Raw genomic sequence first — 14,977 nt, forward strand, 5'->3', positions numbered from 1 at the left:
AGCCATCCATATGGCAGATCTGATCCATGTAGCCATTGATAACTTACCTATGTCCATCCATATAGCAAATCTGATCCATGTAGCCGTTGATATCTTACCTACAGCCATCCATATGGCAAATCTGATCCATGTAGCTGTTGATAACTTACCTACAGCCATCCATATGGCAAATCTGATCCATGTAGCCGTTGATAACTTACCTACAGCCATCCATATGGTAAATCTGATCCATGTAGCTGTTGATAACTTACCTACAGCCATCCATATGGCAAATCTGATCCATGTAGCCTTTAATAACTTACTTACAGCCATCCATATGGCAAATCTGATCCATGTAGCCATTGACAACTTACCTACAGCCATCCATATGGCAAATCTAATCCATGTAGCTGTTGATAACTTACCTACAGCCATCCATATGGCAAATCTGATCCATGAAGCCTTTCATAACTGACAGCCATCCATATGGCAAATCTGATCCATGTAGCCATTGATAACTTACCTACAGCCATCAATATGGCAAATCTGATCCATGTAGCCGTTGATAACTTACCTACAGCCATCCATATGGCAAATCTTATCCATGTAGCCGTTGATAACTTACCTACAGCCATCCATATGGCAAATATGATCCACATAGCTGATGATAACTTACCAACAGCCATCCATATGGCAAACCTGATCCATGTAGCCATTGATAACTTACCTACAGCCATCCATATGGCAAATCTTATCCATGTAGCCATTGATAACTTACCTACAGCCATCCATATGGCAAATCTGATCCATGTAGCCTTTGATAACTTACCGACAGCCATCCATATGGCAAATCTGATCCATGTAGCCGTTGATAACTTACTTACAGCCATCCATATGGCAAATCTGATCCATGTAGCCATTGATAACTTACCTACAGCCATCCATATGGCAAATATGATCCACGTAGCTGATGATAACTTACCTACAGCCATCCATATGGCAAATATGATCCACATAGCTGATGATAACTTACCTACAGCCATCCATATGGTAAATATGATCCATGTAGCTGATGATATCTTACCTACAGCCATCCATATGGCAAATTTGATCCACATAGCTGTTGATAACTTACCTACAGCCATCCATATGGTAAATCTGATCCATGTAGCTGTTGATAACCTACCTGAGTTAAGCCTTTTTCAACTGATTTTTATAGTTCGTTCTTATGTTGTACCATAACAACACTGTCCCAGATTAGGGGGAGGGTTGAGATCCCACTAACATGTTTAACCTCACCACATTCTGTATGTATGTGCCTGTCCCAAGTCAGGAGCCTGTAATTCAGTGGTTGTCGTTTGTTGATGTGTTACATATTTTTTTTTTCATTCATTTTTTTGTACATAAATTAGGCCATTAGTTTTCTCGTTTGAATTGTTTTACATTTGCCATTTAGGGGCCTTTTATAGCTGACTGTGCGGTATGGGCTTTGCTCATTGTTGAACGCCGTACAGTGACCTATATTTGTTAATTTCTGTGTCATTTGGTCTCTTGTGAAGAGTTGTCATATTTGCAATCATACCTCATCTTCTTTTTTATATCTACAGCCATCCATGCATATGGCAAATCTGATTCATGTAGCTGTTGATAACCTACCTTCAGCCATCAATATGGCAAATCTGATCCACTTAGCTGTTGATAACTTACCTTCAGCCATCCATAGGGAAAATATGATCCACATAGCTGTTGATAACTTACCTACAGCCATCCATATGGCAAATATGATCCACATAGCTGTTGATAACTTACCTTCAGCCATCCATATGGCAAATATGATCCACATAGCTATTGATAACTAACCTTCAGCAATCCATATGGTAAATATGATCCACATAGCTGTTGATAACTTACCTACAGCCATCCATATGGCAAATATGATCCACATAGCTGTTGATAAATTACCTTCAGCCATCCATATGGCAAATATGATCCACATAGCTGTTGATAACTTACCTACAGCCATCTATATGGCAAATCTGATCCATGTAGCTGTTGATAACTTACCTACAGCCATCCATATGGCAAATCTGATCCATGTAGCTGTTGATAATTTCATCATCAGGTAGATATTTATAAAAATACTGATCACAGGTAAAAATGGCAACAATGGAACCTGTTCAAAATAGGAAATAATTTTAGATTGCAGTAAACATGCATAAAGAATACCTCATTGACACAACTGAATTTGATGTCAGTTTTATTATGATTTAAAGTATAACTTGCACTTACCCAGAATGCATACTGTAAATCCAGAAATGTTATATCCTTATTGTGAAAATTGTGACGATACATGTGTCCCAAAAATAAAAAACCCACATTTTAATTTTTGAAAGCATTATTTCTGAAATTGCAAGGATTGAACTCGCAATTGTGTTTATGGTCCAACAATTGCATTAATAAATGCACACACACAGTTTTATACGACCGCAAAAAAATTTTGCAGTCGTACATTGGTATGATGTTGGCGTCGTCGTCGTCATCGTCCGAAGACACACTGGTTTTCGCACTCTAACTTTAGTTTAAGTGAATGGATCTCTATGAAATTTTACCATAAGGTTCAATACCACAAATGGAAGGTTGGGATTGGTTTTGGGGGTTATGGTACCAACAGTTAAGGAATTAGGGGCCAAAAGGGGCCAAAAATAAGCATTTTTGTAACTTCCAGACAAAAGTCTAACTTGTGTGTTAGTGTATGGATCTTTCTGACATTTTACCACAAGGTTCCATATCACAAAGGGAATGCTGGGATTGATTTTGGGGGTAATTGCCTCCAAATTTTAGGAATTAGGGGCCAAAAAAGGGGAAAAAAACAAGCATTTTTTCTAGTTTCATGACAATAACTTGTGTGTAAGTGTATGGATCTTTCTGAAATTGTATTACAAGGTTCCATATCACAAAGGGAAAGCTGGAATTGAGTTTGGGGGTAATTGCCCAAAACATTAAGGAATAAGGGGCCAAAAAGGGGCCAAAAATAAGCATTTTTCTAGTTTCCAGACAATAACTTGTGTTCAAGTGTATGGATCTGTCTGAAATTGTACTGCAAGGTACCATACCACAAAGGCAAGGCTGGCATTGATTTTGGGGGTAACTGCCTCAATATTTTAGGAATAAGGGGTCAAAAAGGGGCAAAAAACAAGCATTTTTCTAGTTTCAGGACAATAACTTGTGTGTAAGCGTATTGATCTTTATGAAGTTGTACTACAAGGTTCCATATCACAAAGGGAAACCTGGGTTTGAGTTTGGAGGTAATTGCCCTAAACGTTTAGGAATTTGGGGCCAAAAAGGGGCCATAAAACAAGCATTTTGTAGTTTCCAGACAATAACTTGTGTTCAAGTGTACAGATCTCTCTGAAATTGTACTGCAAGGTACCATACCACAAAGGGAAAGCTGGGATTGAGTTTGGGGGTGATGAATCATAAGGGGGTTCAAAAAATTTTAGGGGGGATTTTTTTTTTCCTTTTTTTTCTTTAAAATTTTCCATTTTAAATTGGTTATTTCAAATAAGCAAATAATAATGATATGGTTTGAATATGTAAATTAAAAATTTTTAAGTTCTTAGACCACATTCATTCTGTGTCAGAAACCTATGCTGTGTCAAATATTTAATCACAATCCAAATTCAGTGCTGTATCAAGCTTGAATGTTGTGTCCATACTTGCCCCAACTGTTCAGGGTTCGACCTCTGCGGTCGTATCAAGCTGCGCCCAAATTTTATTACAATTATTTTCATTAATATTTTTATTTCTTCTACATTGTTTGCACAGTTTATAAACATTCCATTCTTCCTTTACATTTCATGCCAAAAATGCAGACATTTCTTTCATGTTGCAATATTTTAGTTTTTCAAATGCTTGTATCTCAAACACCAGCACACATACTTCTTTATATTGTCCATAGTTTAAGATGTGTAGTATACATTCTCTATTGGAAAACTAATGAGAAAAAGAAATTTTGAATTTCAGCAGTTGACACCAGGTTAAGCAAGTTAGGTAAATCTGCATTAGGTCATAAATCTCATTACAGGTATATATAAAATAAAAAACAATATAAAGTTAAAAATGAAAAATAGATATGAAGATTTAATTGAAACTAAATTTGAAAACATTGATGATAAAAGTAAATTTGATCTATATAAAAAACTTAAAAAAGATTGCAAACTAGAATCTTATCTAAATATATCTAATTTTCAGATAAGGAGATTGATCACTAAATTTAGACTAAGTGATCACTCCCTCTTAATTGAAAAGGGGAGATATTTTAAAATCCCAAGAGAGGAATGACTTTGTCATAAATGTAAAATACTAGAGGATGAGAAACATTTTTACTCTATTGTGATTATTATAAAACACTAAGAAATGCCTTTTTTGAACACATATGTACTGAAAATAATAGCTTTAATAATTTAAATGAAGAAGAAAAAATTCATTATTTACTAAATCCATCAACGCCTTTACAAACAAATAAGTTAGGATCCTTCTTGAAAAAGTCATTAGAACTGAGAGCAGGGGACTCATAACAGCTTGGTCACAAACTGTAAAGTTTATACGACAATAAAATATTTGATTTGATTTGATTTGTATTTTTTAACTGTATTTTATATTTTTAGGACTTTGAAGTGGTTTGCAGGTCTTCTTTGGTGGTTTCTGTTGAATTCATTTAATACTTATAATGAGAATATGTGTCAGTAGAACACTATGCTCTGCTTGAACTATCCTATATCCTTGCTCAGTAAACCATGGAATAGGGGTTAAATTGTAATTTGTCATATAAAATTCAAATGTCACCTCACAATGAACATAAGTACTTAGTTTCAAATTGATGTGACTAAAACTACCTATCCAAAAACTTTAATCTGATACAGAATGGACTAATGGACAAACAGATGGACAGAAAAATGTCACCTCACAATGAATGTAAGTACTTAGTTTCAAATTGATGTGACCAAAAGTACCTATCCAAAAACTTTAATCTGATACAGAATGGATTAATGGACAAACAGATGGACAGAAAAATGTCACCTCACAATGAACGTAAGTACTTAGTTTCTAATTGATGTGACCAAAAGTACCTATCCAAAAACTTTAATCTGATACAGAATGGATTAATGGACAAACAGATGGACAGAAAAATGTCACCTCACAATGAACGTAAGTACTTAGTTTCTAATTGATGTGACCAAAAGTACCTATCCAAAAACTTTAATCTGATACAGAATGGACTAATGGACAAACAGATGGACAGAAAAATGTCACCTCACAATGAATGTAAGTACTTAGTTTCAAATTGATGTGACCAAAAGTACCTATCAAAAAACTTGAATCTGATACAGAATGGACTAATGGACAAACAGATGGACAGAAAAATGTCACCTCACAATGAACGTAAGTACTTAGTTTCAAATTGATGTGACCAAAAGTACCTATCAAAAAACTTGAATCTGATACAGAATGGACTAATGGACAAACAGATGGACAGAAAAATGTCACCTCACAATGAACGTAAGTACTTAGTTTCAAATTGATGTGACCAAAAGAACCTATCAAAAAACTTGAATCTGATACAGAATGGACTAATGGACAAACAGATGGACAGAAGCATAGACTTGAAAACATGATGCCCCTCTACTGTCATAGGCGGGCATAAAAATGTTTATCATTAATGATTGTATGTATGTTGACCTATAGATGTTTTATTTCATATTGTGTCGATGATTTTCTATCCCTGCTGAAAAAAACTATAAAAATAAAGCAAACTTTAATAAATATGTAAACCTCAGATCTGTGTACGGCCTCAAATCTATGTCCGTTTCTCAGATCTGTGCCCCATCTTGACGTCAATCGCTAATCTATGTCCTTTAAAAAAGATACGGCCTCAAATCTGTGTCCTTTTCTTAAATCTTTTTCCAGTTTGTTTCGCCATGCGTAAATTTATGCCCGTCTAATAAGTACGGCCTTATGGGATTTTTGTTTCCTTAAGTCATTTCCCATAACTCAATGTTTATTTGGCATGTGTTCTCCATGTGTGTGCTTAAAAATTTTACATCCGTGTGTAATTATAGTAACATATACATTTTATTGTAAAACTACAACATTTTTAAATTGTTTGCTTTTCTTGATCCCGTGTTTAATTGTTCTGTAGTAATTATCTTTACTTCCCTTTACTCATCATTACGTCTTGATAACAAATACGAAATATAAGTTGATAAACAACCTGAGACAAAATGACATCTGTATACAAGCAAGTAAAGATACATGTACGGCCTTCAACAATGAATTAAACCTATTCTGTATCGTAAGCTATAAACACATACACATATTTAGAAACGTTTTGTTCAATGTTTCAATGTATAGATACCACATAAAAATGTTTAGGGTATAATTTATTGTGTTTAACAACGACATTTTGTGCCACTATCTTACTATCTTATTAAAAAAGTTTTTTTTCTGGTGAAACTATTACAGTTTCGAATCTATGTATTTTTTTAAATCCATTGTGTACCATGACATCAACATTCAACAACCACAACATAATTCTGTGTACAAATTATTGGCATAACGAGCATACATGTTACTTTATTAACGTGCCTTCAAGAATGAAACTACACATATTTTTTTCACTAAAAAAACAGTAAAGACTGAATATTTTTTTTGCAACACCAACATACTTCATTTTGTCTCTCGTCCATATAGCTGTTTCATTGACATTCATACCACTTTATCTATGTTTACCTTGAATAATTTAAATTTAGATTTGAGTTAATAAAGGACATAGATTTGAGACAATACAGGACATAGATTTGAGACAATAAAAGACATAGATTTGAGACAATAAAGGACATAAATTTGGAACGTCTATGACGCAATATTAAAAAGGACACAGATTTGCGGAAAGGACATAGATTTGAGGCTGGACATAGATTTGAGGCTGGACATAGATTTGAGGCTTACAAATATATGCTGTTTCTTTCTATATCCTGTAGTTATGTAGTCAATTTTATAGTGACATCATCAGGCCTTGTGGCTTTAAAAATTTTTGAGTACCATTATCATACTCAGAATTCAATCAATCAGTATACTGGATTTGGTGTTTTTGTGCACAAATTTTGAACTCTGAGTACTCAGTTAAGTTTCATGACCAAGAGGTCTGGGTCTTAATAACAAAAAGTCGGTTGACTTCTCCTTCATTCCTTAAAAATATCTGATCAAAAGTTACCAATATATTTGGTAGTTAACCTACCTTAAAATGTATAGCATCCTGATTTTCTGGCTGAACCCATATAGAATACACCATTACAAATATAGCGATAACAAATATTGCAGCTAAAACAATAGCCCACGCCTTACTGTCTGATAAACTATCCTCTGCTACCACCAAAATGAGGCTTAAAATTACTATTAGTAAAACTGAAAAAAAATTTAACAAAATGAGACTTTAAGTTAATCAGGCTGATTCTTAATATCCATAATTCATTTGACTGAAGAAAAGTCTAGCAAAATAAGCCTTAACATATTTTTATAGTGTTACTGAAAAAATAATTTATGTGAAAATAAAGTAAATGATAAATTATGGTTCAAATAAAAATAACACTGTAAATTCTGAAATATTTGCGAGGTTTTAATCAATGCGAATTATGCGACTGAATGAGTATCGCAATAATAAGAACTCACATTCTTATATCTGATACTTTTAACTGTATGCAGATTTTCTTGAAATCGCAATAATTAATCTCGCATTTTAGTCAATTCTACAAAATTCGCATTAATAAATGCACACAATAATTTCTGAATTTACAGTATTCAAAGCATGGTAATTTTTTGGGGCCCTTTATAGCTTGCTGTTCAGTGTGAGCCAATGCTCTGTGATGAAGGCTGTACCTTGACCTATAATGGTTTACTTTTATAAATTGTAACTTGGATGGAGAGTTGTCTCACTGGCACTCATACCACATCTTCCTATATCTATATATGTTTACTAATGCATTTTTTTTTAAATTTGGTTAGTATATATTCTTTTATAAAGAAATTACATAAAACAAATACCCATAAATTAAAGCTCTCTTTTTGGTCCAAATATATGGCAAATTTAAACGTTACCATGTGTGTTTTTAATTTTGTCCCAACCAAACTAATTATATATATAAGGTAAAAACATGTTCAGAATTTATTTTTTTCACATTTGACTACCGGTAGTTACCATAAAAAATTTTCACATTGTAAAGTTTCTTGATTTTCCTTGTTTTACACAAACTTTTAAGTTAACTTATGGATTGGAAAACTATGTGTGCAACAAAGAAATGACTTCATATTTGGTGATATTATGCAAATAGCTACAGTATGATAAAGCTTCTCTTAACTTTTTATGTTATTTCTTGGCTAAGCACAATGTTTCCATAAAGGAAATATGTACAGAAACTGCATAATTTTTTTATTTTCATGAAAAAGGTGCCTACTATGACATAATTATGTCATAAAATATCTTTTGTTCATTGCTGAACTATACAGTGAGGCCAAATATAAAGTTTTAATTGTTTGTTATTGCCTTCCTTAGAAACCCACCAAAAAAGCAGCCTACCCTAAAAAGTTTAATGACACAAATCGTTTCAAATTTTTTTTTAAAGATTTTTTTTCCTGCTGTCACGTCGTTTTCTTGTCTAAAACATGTAACTTATGTTGCTGGCCAAAAAAAAAATCCCTACCTACCTACCTACCCAACCCTACAAGGCATGGGTAGGCAATATCAAACAAAGAATTTTATAAGGGTGGCCTGACCTGTTGTTGCTTACATGCTCAACCATAGGTCTTTGGAGCTTAATTTTCTTATTGACAATCTCGTTATCTTTATATTAAAGTGTTTGATTTATAAATTCTAAATCACTTAGAAGTGTTCAAAGTATGTCCTTATACAAGAGTTCTCTAAAGACATGTTTTCAAGAGTATCCATAAATTCTAAATCAAAAAGGATCGAATATTGTAAATTCAGAAATTTTTGCGTTCATTTTTTTGCGATTTTAAACAGACACAAATGCAAGATTTTATTATTTTTAATTCATTATTGAGCTTTCAAAAAAAGCTGCAGAGATATAGTGCTATACAAATTTTAAATGCAAGAGATCAGTAAGGAGTTAGGACATGTTTCCATGGTTCATTTTATTAGCATTATCTAAATAATTCCCAACAAATCTTTTACATTGCAAATATTTACCTATTATTGCTATATTATACTCTGTGATTTTTTCTGTTTCTTTAGTTGGAGTCTTTTGATTTTTATCTCTAACAAACATCTTTTTAAGATAACTACTGGTTATTTCTTTTTTCTTGCTTCTGTTGCCTAATAAATGGTCTTTGCTGGAAGGATCATGTTGCCTGAAATTATATCATAAAACATATTTACATGAAAATATGTGGACACAGAAAAATATCTTGCCATTTTATCTTTACTGACTAAAATATCAAACTTACCTGAAGTCACTCAAGTGTACTTTTTTGGGTATGCATGCAATAGAAATTTATTGATCTATGTCATTGTCAATTCATTGATTTGGAGCTGATGTGAAATATTTAGTCATCTAAACTGGTCGAGTTCAAGGTTGACTGAGATCTTTCCATTTCCTATAAATGCTTCTAAAAAGTTGGTAAAAATATAGGTTGTCCTCTCGGGCGCATTACATTTACGCGCATTTGGGGATTAATTTTTTTTACGTTTGCGCGCAGCTTTTGATTACATTTGCATGCATTCATTTTACAGGTAGCACAGGTAAAATAAAGATAATTCACAACAAATATGATTATGATCATTGTGAATTTTGAACATATTTGTAAATTTAAATAATATATTTTTCATTTTGAATTCTAAAAAAAAAAATAGTGATCATGAGAAATCCCATAATAGCAAAGACATTAAAGGCCTCACTGTGACTCCGAGATGAAGAATAGCAATAATTTGTGTTTTTTAAAGCAGTGGGCTTCAAATATTCATTGTGTTACGACATGTAAAATCAGTTCTATTATTCTTTAGATTTACTATGTTTTTACATTTTTATCTGTATATATATCCAAGACTAAGTGCTTGTGCACAATACAAAGGACTTATTCTGCTCGAAAATAATATCTCATAAATAAATAGGTATAATCTATATGTACCTGTATTTACCTGAGTTTACCTGTAAAAGTTTGCACGCAAATGTAATCAAAAGCTGCGCACAAACGTAATGATTTTTGCGCGCAAATGTAATGGTAATGCGCACAAACCTAATGCACCCGTCCTCACGATGTCTATCTTTGTTTAGATCTACCAATAAATCAGCAACCCTAAAACTGACACTGATTGATTTTCTTGTGATGATCAGGTTGCCTTCTCCTTGACTTTAATCTGGTAATTTTGAGTTAATGTTTTGTTCGATCACTTGGGGAACATTTTTCAACATTCAAAATTTTTCAATAGTTGTTTGTTTTAATTACATTCACTTTAAGTGTAAATAATGCAGAAAATGCAAGGAGCTGTATCTTTTGATGCAACTTCATTGAAAAACTCTTGACAACACCTACGTACTGTTGTATTAAAGATCAGATGAGTGAAACTACAGGATTCCTTTAAGGATGTTCGCTCTTCTGTTTCTAAATAACAAGCTTTTTAAAAGATTGTTATAAATTGATAGTATATAAATAAAGGAACTTAAAAAGCAGAAAAAAATGACAGGGTCGTGTCTTTGTTTTTGAGGTATAATCAATTAAAAATTTGGCATGAAATGAATCTCTCTAGACTTTTCATACGTATAACATTGCCACCTTTTTCTTTCAAAAACTATGAAAAAATAACAAGGGTTTTATAAGATTTTCTAAAATGGCTTTTAAAACTATATGTAACAAAATTATGAAAAGAAAAGTAGAGGTTAGCGGGCTAAATTTGTATTGTCACTACAATGATAAAACTAGAGGATTCTGCATACCTAACAAAAAGTGAAAAACAACAGTAACATCCTTAACATGAGTAATTATGCACAATTGTTTCAAGTAGGTAATAATGGAAACTTTTTCTCCAAATCCTCTTTTCAAACAATAGAATTCTCTTTGATATGTATAATGGCTTGTTGTAAAGCTGAAACTTTTTCACATATGCTGTTCAATTTTCAGGGTACCAAATGAGATTAAATTTTCTGCAATTTAGCAAACCACAAAAAGTCATTTGTGATATAGCTTCTTAGCATGAAAAATCAAAAAAAATTTCACCATGAAATTTAAAGACCAAGTCATTGCAAGGTGATATTTTGATGTTTTAATTTTGCAAAGTAAGCAAAAATATAGCCCTTGCTAAATTTACCTTCTTTACAGTATACAGTAGATCTGACTTACCCATCTTCCTCTTCAATATAAACTTCAACCTTGTGTTTGAATGCAAAACACTTTACTTTGTATCTGAAATATGAAAGGGTTAATATGTAGTACATGTAGTAGGTGTTACTTATTGGGGATCAATATTAAAATTGTTATTAAATATTATAATTCTTTGTAAGACATATCTATATTTTGTAAAGTTGAGAACATGAGTGGTTTTTTTCAGAAAGATTTCATTCAAGTCAAGGTAGATTGCAGAAAGTTTCGTAATATTTCAATTATGTGCAAATTCAAGTATCTATCATATACTTCTTGGAGAAAAAATATCAACAGCATTCCTCTATATGCTGATAGTCTTCATGAGATTTGGCTTTTGATCAATCATGCTATTATCTTGACTCACTGGCAATTACTAACGTTAACAAAATTTGACAGAATAATTTAACGCAATCAATGACTTTGAACAAAACTAAATCTTAGCAAAGACCAAAAGACAAAAAATTTTCATATTGAAATGCAAAATGATAAAATTGAGAATGGAAATGGGGAATGTGTCAAAGAGACAACAACCCGACCATAGAGCAGACAACAGCCGAAGGCCACCAATGGGTCTTCAATGCAGCGAGAAACTCCCGCACCCGGAGACGTCCTTCAGCTGGCCCCTAAACAAATATGTATACTAGTTCAGTGATAATGGACATCATACTAAACTCCAAATTATACACAAGAAACTAAAATTAAAAATGATACAAGACTAACAAAGGCCAGAGGCTCCTGACTTGGGACAGGCGCAAAAATGCGGCGGGGTTAAACATGTTTTTTGAGATCTCAACCCTCCCCTATACCTCTAGCCAATGTAGAAAAAACAAACGTACAACAGTATGCACAGTAAAACTCAGTTTAAGAGAAGTCAGAGTCCGATGTCAGAATAGGAAACAAAAGAAAATAAACAAAATGACAATAATACATAAATAACAACAGACTACTAGCAGTTACTGACATGCCAGTTATGAGACTTAATTTTTTAACAGCTTGTACAATTCATTCTTTTAAAATGAGATTGTACTATTTCGAATTGAAAGAAAAGCTGTTTAATACTTTAATAAATGCACTATTTATTTGGAATCATTACTTACAGCAGCATCACCTTCAACAGATATAATACCTTCAATGTTATAATGTCATTTGATATCTGCTTCATTTGAAATAACCAAGGGGAGATAATCAACTAAAAAAAAAAAGAAATGCAAAACTCCAAACCCCAAATTCCTATTTTAGAGATGATAGTTATATATCTTATGATTGAATTATATAAAAATCTAATAAACATGAACATACCTTAAAATTAGCACACAAACTGCTACTAATGTATAAGCCAGTAATGTTCCTATAGACATCATATCTACCAGTTCTTGTAAGTCAAATAACATTGCCATAACACCTGTAATTAGTTTAGCAAAAAAGATGTGTCATTGCAATGCAAATGCATTATCGCCCTTTTTTTTGCCAAATGCCAACAATCATAATACCATGAAAAGTAAGCCAACCAATACAAAATATGAATTCAATATGTGCATTACTTTTGTACACTTACAAACTAAAAATTGGCTTAATATCTGTAGGCATTACAAACAAAAAGTCTGGACAATTGTTGGATTTTGGTATGACAGAATGACAGGATGGCAGGGCATACATGGGTAGCATTATATGCCTGGGCCACTGACCTAAGCAGTTCCATAAAAGTACACCTGCTTTTATCTGGAAAACACAATTACTAATAATTTATCTTGAATCTTACTACAGATTCACTATTTCAATATACCTGTACTTATTTCCTCAAAATTTTACTAGATTCAATAAAGATTCAAAACTTTACGTATTTTCTTATAATTTATCCAATGATTCAATAGATTTGATAGTTAATGTATTTAATTCTTATTTATATAGAATCAACAAGAGTTCTTAATTTTACTTTTTACTAATAATTTATCTGGAATCAAGAAAGATCCATAGTTTAATAATTTACCAATAATTAATTTTTATGCAATTTTCAATACATTCTCTCATAAACAGTTTAAAATTGTTGGGTTTTTTATTGATTTGTTTAATTATTTTCCTGCTCAAATTTTACAAACATATTGAGGAAAAGAACAAAGAAGTCTAGGGATAACCATATTTCTATTCTCAAGACATCATCTGGGGTAGTTGTTTTTTTTTTTAAGTTCTTTCAAAAGAAAAAGAATATTAAAACAATAATATGCATAATAAGTGTATGAATGTGCTTCTCTCACTTTGTTGCTTCAATTGTTAGAAGTGCCATAAGATCAGAACTGAAAATATGTATATAAAAATTGTAGTAACTTTAATTTGTTGTATGAACTATGATCAAGTCCCATCACTTTAAAACAACACTTTGAAAAATCATCAAAATTTGACCTTAACATTGTTTGAAAATTTCAGTAAAGTCTGTTAATAAAACCCTCGTGCATGCTTAGCAGAGAAATACAAATACAATTTTTAAAGTCTTTGGTTTGATATGGTCAGTGATTGAACCCAAAACTTTCCCCACTTACGGCACGCACACTCCCATGAGACAACCAAGGTGAGATGATATAATATAATATATTATTACACTTCATGTATAAATGCCAGATTTTGATTGGTTAATACGAGGGAGACAATTTACTCTATCCCATGGCAAATACTCTATTACCCTTCACGGAGATGCTTGCTCAAGTGTGCGCTTTAATAAATACCGATGATTGTTATGCACAAGACGACATAGTTTAATTACTTTGAATTTGAAATTTAATAGACAGTAATAACAGAACATTCAGAATAATAAATTAAATAACACATAGCTGAGAGGGTGATAGAGCAGATTGTTACCCCTCGAAAAGACATTGTCAACCTTGGCTTCGCCTCAGTTGACAATGTTTTCTCAGGGTAACAATCTGCTCTATCACCCTCTCAGCTATGTGATATAATATAATATCTAACAGCTTTTCATCCTACCTGCTAGTAACCCTGAGATGAACGTTGCTATTAATGGAGTCTGAAATCTCTTGTTGACATTAGATAAGAATCTAAATACCAATCCATCTGATGCCATGGCATATATCACCCTTGGCAATGGAAACATGGCTCCAAGTAAACTACAAAATAGATTTATGTACAGCTTTACAATTTTTTGTTCAATTGGACACTAGTATTGACTTGTTGATATGATTTGAAAGTGATATCATATAAAACTATTATATTTCAGCGAAAAATAAACCAATTTCAGGAATATCGTCTTAATTAAAACAGAGAAAAAGCTTCGCTAAAAATGATGAAAAAATATTTATTCGCTTTAACTATTACTTAATCTCATCACAAATATTGTATTCTAATTTGCAACATCAGGATAAGCCCATAATCATGATAATTATAGACCTTACTATACCATTTTATTCTTGCACAGACCACCATTAATTTGGCAATGCATTACTTGAGACAATAAATGCAAAAGAAAAAAAAATCCACCAGCATTTACTCAATAAGATTTTTACAGTGAAGTGTCCTAGTTTTGGGACAAAATATATCAAAATTATAGAACACTTCATCA

The 14,977-nt window shown here is 32.4% G+C and overlaps 1 protein-coding gene across 1 annotated transcript in view; it reads right to left on the reverse strand.

The window, feature by feature from the left end:
* Positions 1-14,977, reverse strand: part of LOC127720488 (high affinity cationic amino acid transporter 1-like) — a 39,321-nt gene that overhangs the window by 1,898 nt on the left and 22,446 nt on the right. The window contains exons 9-14 of the mRNA XM_052227074.1: positions 14,386-14,525; positions 12,709-12,811; positions 11,389-11,451; positions 9,242-9,402; positions 7,277-7,443; positions 2,044-2,152 (exon numbers count right to left, since the gene is read on the reverse strand). Coding sequence (XP_052083034.1) covers positions 2,044-2,152; positions 7,277-7,443; positions 9,242-9,402; positions 11,389-11,451; positions 12,709-12,811; positions 14,386-14,525 — 743 coding nt within the window. The remainder of the gene's footprint in view (positions 1-2,043; positions 2,153-7,276; positions 7,444-9,241; positions 9,403-11,388; positions 11,452-12,708; positions 12,812-14,385; positions 14,526-14,977) is intronic.

Source organism: Mytilus californianus, unplaced genomic scaffold (genome assembly GCF_021869535.1).
Source record: "Mytilus californianus isolate M0D057914Y unplaced genomic scaffold, xbMytCali1.0.p SCAF_11, whole genome shotgun sequence".
NCBI classification, from domain to species: Eukaryota; Metazoa; Mollusca; class Bivalvia; order Mytilida; family Mytilidae; genus Mytilus; species Mytilus californianus.